The 7,960-nt window shown below is 33.8% G+C and overlaps 1 protein-coding gene across 1 annotated transcript; it reads left to right on the top strand.

Moving 5' to 3' along the window:
• The first annotated feature begins 3,966 nt into the window (after positions 1 to 3,966).
• On the top strand, positions 3,967 to 4,335 carry LOC132613299 (protein PELPK1-like). The gene has a single exon (XM_060327322.1). The coding sequence runs from the start codon at positions 3,967 to 3,969 to the stop codon at positions 4,333 to 4,335; it is 369 nt and encodes a 122-aa protein (XP_060183305.1).
• Positions 4,336 to 7,960: the final 3,625 nt, after the last annotated feature.

Raw genomic sequence — 7,960 nt, 5'->3', positions numbered from 1 at the left:
TCCGTATTAAAACTAAAAAAGTTAACATAGAAAATGATTAGATTATTAGTAAATCATATTTTAATAGGCTTAGGTATTACATTACCTCATACGTTTTGTTTTTTAAGATTGAAGAAGAGTTTATTATATTAAAGTAAAAGTATTTATTTTGAGACACATAGTGTTGGATAAAATTATAATCCTAAAAATTTTATCCAACATCTAGGACTTTAAATTTGAAATTAACTAATAATAGAATATTACTAAATTAGACTTCAATCATATTGAGAAATTAGTTATCTCCATTAATACTTATAGATAATAAAGGAATTTTTGTATTCAAGTATTTAGCTCAATATAAAAATAATACAATTTACAGAATTTTCAGGCATAGACGATAGACGAGTAAATTTCACTGGTGGTTATTTAACTTTGAGTTTATCACAGAAAGTTTACTTTTCTATTTAGCAGTGCCATGTCATATTTTCGACATCAAATATAAAATTCAGGTGAGATTTACTTTTTAGTTAACTTGGCCAAAGCTGAATGACATTTATGCAATAAAAGATAACAAGTAATTTTGTGTGATAAACTTTAAGTTGGATGACTTTTACGTAACAAAAAAGAGAAAAGTGTTTTTTTGAGTGATAAACTTTAAGTTGGGTGACTTATGCGCAAAGAAAAAATGGGAAAAGTGTCTTTTTGTGTGATAAACTTTAAGTTGAACCACATTTATGTAAATGCTAGAATAATGACTTTTGTATGATAAACTCAACGTTGAATGGCAACCAGATATTTTTATGAGAATCAATACGGATATGCTTAAACAAATTAGGAGGATGAGAAAAAACAAGAATATCTATCATAATTTTTTGTTATCTTTTGCAAGTCATAAGATATAAAATGTCTAATTGAAAGAAAATACACGAAAACTACCATGAAGTCATAAAAATTTACGGTGATGGGAGAACTTGATTTTTCCATTTTAAATATTGTATTTTACTTTTACGATGAACTTAAATTTGTATGAACGTGCCTTACACGAAATATCACTTGTTAAATAATTATATCCATTATTGCTATCATTATAACAAAATGGAGAAACATATAACAAAAAAATAAAAAGTAAAACAAGAGAAATTGGGCTCTTACAATCTATATACAATTACAAATAATATTATTTAATATATTTTATTATGATTGAGATTGACTGGAAATAACGTACAACTGCACGTTTATAGAGACTAGTAAAATTAAAAAGCTCATAGAGAGGTATGGAACCTTCTACTTCCACTTCTTGTTCTCGTCTAATTCCTAACATAATGGGGAAAGGACTTGTATCCAGGATTTTTGTAAGGGGATTCAAGATAAAAACGAACATAATTTGTTCAGCTTCATTTATAAAAATGAACAATTTTTTTTCTTTTTCGAAATAGGGTTTACATTAAAGAAATAAAGCAAAATACAAATTAAACTATTGTTTAAATTAGTAATATTTTTTTGCGAAGGGAATTCAATCGAACCCCTTTGTAATTATCTCTTGTACTTGTAATTATCCAATACCCTCTTAGTAGTTATCCCCTGTAGTTATCCTTTGGCTTTGTAAAGCTATATAAGTAGTTCACGTATACATCAATATAACTTAAGAGTGATTGGCTTCTTAAGTCCTCTTGTCTTTCTTATTATTTTTACATGGTATCCGAGCCCTAAAAGAATTCCTCTCCACGCTTTTCACTATGTATGTTGTTCCCGTCACTTCTTCCTCTTTCACTTCTCCCACTCCAATCATCACCTCTACCCATTCTTTTGCTGTTAAACTTAAACCATAAAATTATTTGGCATGGAAAACTCAATTTATTCCTCTTCTAAATTACCAAAACCTTCATGGTTTCATCAATGGCACTACTAAAGCTCCCTCTGCCACTGTTGCCTCTTCCACTCATCCCACCCGTCAAGATCCCAACTCAGAATTTGAAATATGGTTTCGCAAGGATCAGATGCTTCATTCGTGGCTGCTTCCTTCTTTAACAGAAGAGATCTATCCTTATGTTATAGGTCTCACCTCTTCCTTTGCAATTTGGGAGGTTCTTGCCAACGCCTTTGGTTCTGTTTCACAAAATCGTCAATTGCAATTACATATAGAATTGCAAGAGTTAAAGAAAAATGATCTTTCTGTTTTTAACTATCTCCAAAAGGCCAAGGCTCTTTCTGATGAACTTAGTGCCGCTGATAGATCTATTTCTTCTGCTGAGTTTAATGCGATTATTTATCGCAACATTGGACCTGAATTTCATGGCCTTATTGTTGCTCTCAACCTCCGTCCAGAACCAGTTACTTTCAATGAACTCGATGGACAATTAGTAGCTCATGAAATCTAGCTTAAAAATGCAATGGAACCTGTAGCAAATATGGTTCTAAAAGGTAATGCTCCACTTCTGCCTACTCCGCAATACCGGCCACAATACACTCCAACTCAAAATAACTATTCCCAAAATAATTATCAGCCACGCCCATCCAACAACTCCAATAAAAATCGAAACCGTGTGCCCTGTCAAATTTGCGGCCTAAACAACCATTCCGCTAGCACTTGCCGCAAGAGGTATATGCCTCGTAACACATGATTTATCCGCAACAAAGAAATGCATCTATAAAGGGTATCTTAACACATTTACTCTTGCATGGAAACTATCCTACCTCTAATAAAACATAGCCTCAAACTTAAATCTTCAAAATACTACTTTTTGGCTTATTTACCGAGTTCATTAATAGCAGCCCATTTCTAATAGAAGAAACAAAAGTAAGTAACAAAATCAATACTCGAGAGAACGGCTTCAACATAAAAAGATTTGAAGTATATAACAATATGACCCTGAGTAGTGGACAGAGAGGAATGATCTGTTGTAATCACTTTTGGATAGAAATTTTGCAAGGAGCAAAGTTTTTTTTTTTTTCCTTTAATGCTTATCAGTTGTGACAGTAGCAACATCTCAAGAGTCAAACTTCTCGAATTTTGAGCCATGAGGAGCAGAATATTATCTCTTCGCTAGTGTAAGTAAAAATTAAAAAGCTTAAGAAGGTCGAAATTCATTTTTTTTTTTAAAATGCATGCATCGAACAACCCTTCCTATGTTGATCTCTGGCACTGATTACATGTAGGGTTCAAACTCTGGAGATAAGACAAAGGCTTCCTCTGCAATTGTAAATGAGGCAATTGATTTCAATTTGTTAAGATCATTTAGTCAATTCAACCACGACTTTGTCAAAAGTTTTATTGCTACAATGAAGCATATATTGAAAGGACGATGATGTAGACTCTTCCGCCGCTTTGGCTCATCGTGTTCCGCTATAACTGTCTCCACCAAACTCAGATTTTGAGAGACAGAGACAGAGAGAGAAACTGCCCATCCATGTCCGCCGTTATAATTTTAGATCGAAACTGCCCTAACACACTAATTAACCAACATTGTATTGGTAAACCAGAGACTTGCCTTTGTGATTTTTAAAAGGTCTAACTTCGCCCTTGTGATTTGTGAAAGGTCTCACTTTCCCCTTTGGCAAAATGAACTGCACAAAAAATCCACTCATTTTCACTGAACATTCCACTATTACATCTCCTTCGATTTCTATACCATTAGTACACACTTGAATCACTTATCTGCACTTTTTCAAATGTTACAATTTTAAAGATAATTAAGTTCTCTTTAGATTACCTACTGGATGACCTTTCTTATGTTTTGACCTTGTAAGGAATATCTATATAAAAATATATGTGCTAGAATACGTTACACAAGGAAAGATGTTATCAGATTAAATTAGGAGGTTATTGTTGAGAAGATGAACTAACAGACATTTTTCCTACCAAACCACAACCAAACCTTAATTCTTCAATTCCTATTTTCCACATCCACTTATCTATATAAACTTGTTCAAAGTGAAGCATAAAGCATATCTAAAATACTAATCATCAAGCATTTATTACCTTCAACAATGGCTTATCACTATACCCCATCTTTTTTCTTGTTATTAATTGTGACTTCATCTTTAACAAGCAGCTATATAATTCTAGTAGAAGCACGCAATCTTCTTGAAGTAAGTATGCCTGAGCTTCCTAAGCCCGAATTGCCACATTTACCGGAAATCCCAACTTTGCCTAAGCCTGAATTCCCTGAAATTCCAAAACCGGAGCTGCCAACTTTGCCAAAGCCCGTATTGCCAGAAATCCCAAAGCCAGAGTTGCCAACATTGCCAATGCCTGAACTGCCAAAGTTGCCCAAACTCGAGATGCCTGCCATTCCTAAGCCTGAATTTCCAACTTTGCCAAAATCAGAAATCCCTGAAGTACCCAAAAAGCCTTGAGTTTGAGGCGAATGTCATCCTCTTTCCCTCACAAGTAGTGGTCTTGAACGTTACACTTTCTTTGGAACGATTAGTCATATGCTTTGTTTTGTACGTCATTAGCTGCAGCTTCCTTTCAGAAGAAATATTTGTGTAATTGTTCTGTTATCAGTTCACTACTGTATTTGTTTCCAGTGCCATTATATCTACAGTCTCTTTATCTTTGTACGCTAGTAATATATTGGAGATGGCTTTTTACCTATATTGATTCCCTTCTTTCTTTTAGGTAACAATAGAGTTACTTTCGCTGTTCACATAATCTTTCTAAGACTGGTGAATGCACGATTTTCATGAGCTGATGCATCCCAAACTCTAAACGGAAAATTTTAATATTTTGGGGAGTTGCAGCAAGGAACTCACTATTTACAAGCAATCCACTGCCACATTGTGGAGATTTTATCCAATGGAATATTTTCGATTTCATTACAGACTTGCATAAATAGATTTAATTGAATACAAATAGTTTCTAAATAGTAGTTTCTCATTGTCTTTCAATAATACAAGATAAGATTTCAAGGATCTTTTCCCATTATCTTGACATTTTGGAAAGGTCTTATTGTTGGCAAAAAAGATCTGATTATCTCAAACTAAACAATTTGTAGTAATCTACAAATTACAAAATCAATGTTAACACCAAACAACAAGTAGCTAAGAACTGTGAGTAATTGATATCATAATGGAGAAGAAGAAGAGATGAAATGGAGAGTTAATTGATGTATATTGCATTGATAGCGAAAATGGTATCAAGACTTGTGTATTACAACTAATGAGATGATATATATATATATATATATATATATATATATATATATCTTATTCAGCTTAACCGACTACTCTCAACTAATTAATTAACTAAGTAGCTAATTAACAACTTTAACTACTTCCAGCTTATATAATGAAATTACATTTCTGCCCTTTATATACTTAATATCATTCAACATTCCCCCTCAAACTAGGTGTAAATATATCAAGAACACCTAGTTTGGAATTCAAATATTCATTCTAACTCTAGGTAGTCCTTTTGTCAAAATATCAGCAGGCTGCTCATTTGTGTTGATGTATTGAGTAGTAATAAGGCCTTGTTGTATTTTCTCCCCAATAAAGTGACAGTCAATCTCGATGTGTTTTGTTCTTTCATGAAACACTGGATTGACTGCAATCTGCATTGTTGACTTGCTGTCACTATGAATTGTTACTGGCTGAGTCACATTCACTCCTAACTCCTTCAACAAGCCAAGGATCCAAGTTACTTCTGATACTGTTGAAGCCAAGCTTCTGTACTCTACAGAAGAACTCTTCTTCTGCAGAGCTCTTTGAGACCACAAACTGTTTTTTTTTTTTACTTCCATGAAATAAGTGAGTCTCATATCTTCACAAGAAAACCAAAAACAGATTTCCTAGTGATTGGGCAAGTAGCCCAATCTGCATCACAGTATGCAGTTACAACATTAGAAGGTATAGAATTCACACTCTTGTCAGCAACTAACTCAGTAGAATTGAAATCTATTGTTTTATTGAACCAGCTCTCAGTGTGTTCTGATGTGTCATTCAGAAATAAAGGTTGAACATCTGTTTTTGTTTTAGAGAATGGAAAGACATCTTCTTGAAATACTACATCCCTATTAACAAAGAACATAGAATTAGTGACATCATATAGTACATAACCCTTCTGCAACTCAGAATAACCCATGTGTACTGCAATCTTGACTCTAGATTGCATTTTGTCAAATTGAGTCATATCCTTGGCATATCATAAACAACCTAATACTCTCAAATGCCTTAAACTAGGTTGCCTATGATACATTCTTTCATAAGGTGACACATTATTTAGAACCATACTGGGCTATCTATTAATAATATAAACAGCAGCTGAGACACAGTGTCCCTAGAATTCTATAGGTATTTTCCCTTGAAACCTAATGGCCCTTGTTACTTCTAAAATGTGCCTGTGTTTCCTTTCAGCAACACCATTTTGCTGAGGGGTATACACACAGGTTCTTTGGTGCAAGATGCCTAATTGTTTGAACAAACCATCACACACTGAGTTGACAAACTCAGTACCATTATCAGTCCTTATAACTTTCACTATTTTATCAAATTGATTTCTTAGCATACAAAAAAACTATTGTAAACAGACACACACATCAGACTTATGTTTCAACAAGAATATCCATGTGAATCTAGAATTGTCGTACACAACAGTAAGAGAAAATCTATTGCCATCAAAAGTTGCAATTTTATAAGGCCCCCACAAGTCTACATGAAGTAAATCCAAACAGCTCAAACTTCGAATATTACTAGAAGGAAAAGGTAGCCTTGTCTGTTTTGCACAAGGACATGTTGTGCACTTATCAACTTTTACTTTGATAGAATGTAAACTACTGGAAAGTAATTTGTTTAAGACTACAGAAGAAATGTGTCCAAGCCTTTGATACAAAATAGCGATATCCTCAGATGCATTCTTAGATTTATGATTTTGTACAGCTAAACTGATATGTCTTCCATTATGTTGATTTAATAGCAGATATAAGCCTTCTTCTTCTTTACCAATCTCCTTCACCCTCCCAGTGAAGAGATCCTGCAAATACAAAAGTCAGGAAAAAATGAAGCATAGTATTGCAGTTCTTTTGTTAGATTTGAAATTGAGAGTAAATTGTAGGCAAATTGAGGAATGTAAAAAACATTTGAAATTGTACTTCTTGGAGAAATAGTACTTTCACCAATATTTTTTACTAGTACTATATTGCCATTTGGTAAATGTACTTTCTTTGATCTGATAGGATCGTTAATAGAACTTGTGTTTAATAAGGTTATATCTGATGTCATATGGTTTGTGGCCCTTGTGTCAATGATCCATTCAGAGTCATTTGGTGCTACATAAGCCATATGTTTCAGACTATCTTCTGTATGTGTAGATACAACATCTAGTGCTGCATCCTTACAAACTTGTGACAGCATACCTGATGCATTAGCAGATGTAGATGCAGAACCAGTGGTGTTTCCTTTACTGAGCAACTATAGTATTTGAGCGTACTAATCTCTGGACATCACTATGCCTCCCACTTGATTCATTTGACCACTTGAACTAGCTTGACTACCATGAGATTTCTCCAGAAAACATTTGAGATTGATTTTGTCCAAACTGATTTGCAGCAGAAGCCTGAATCAAAGTTCCTACTCCAAAGCTTTGTGTACCATCATTCTTTGATACCTCAGAACTCATCTCACCAACCATATTATAAGCTGCACCATTAGTAGAACCATTTTTCTTCTTTGACTTAAAGTCTGGAGGATATCCAACCAGCTTGTAGCAAGTCTCTCTATTATGACCCTTGCATTTACAGTAATCACACAGTAAACCAGAATTAAAACTCTTCTTGAATCTTTGATTCTGATAGCCATTATTGTTACCATTGTTACCACCACCATTTTGATAGTTATTACCAGTTTGATAGTTATTACTATTTCTAGAATACATGGCTATATCCAAATTTCCCAAATTGGCAGAAGAGTTGATTCCTATCACACCAGAATTAGAAGCAACAGACTTTTGTCGTTCATCACTAACAACTATTGAGTAGGCTTG

This window comes from Lycium barbarum, chromosome 10 (assembly GCF_019175385.1).
Source record: "Lycium barbarum isolate Lr01 chromosome 10, ASM1917538v2, whole genome shotgun sequence".
Lineage (NCBI taxonomy): Eukaryota > Viridiplantae > Streptophyta > Magnoliopsida > Solanales > Solanaceae > Lycium > Lycium barbarum.
Note: the sequence above shows the minus strand (reverse complement) of the source record. Positions and strands in the feature narration are given on the sequence as shown.

Bases quoted from the DNA above. Each gene is read 5' to 3' on its own strand.
- LOC132613299 (XM_060327322.1), top strand. From the start codon at position 3,967: ATGGCTTATCACTATACCCCATCTTTTTTCTTGTTATTAATTGTGACT.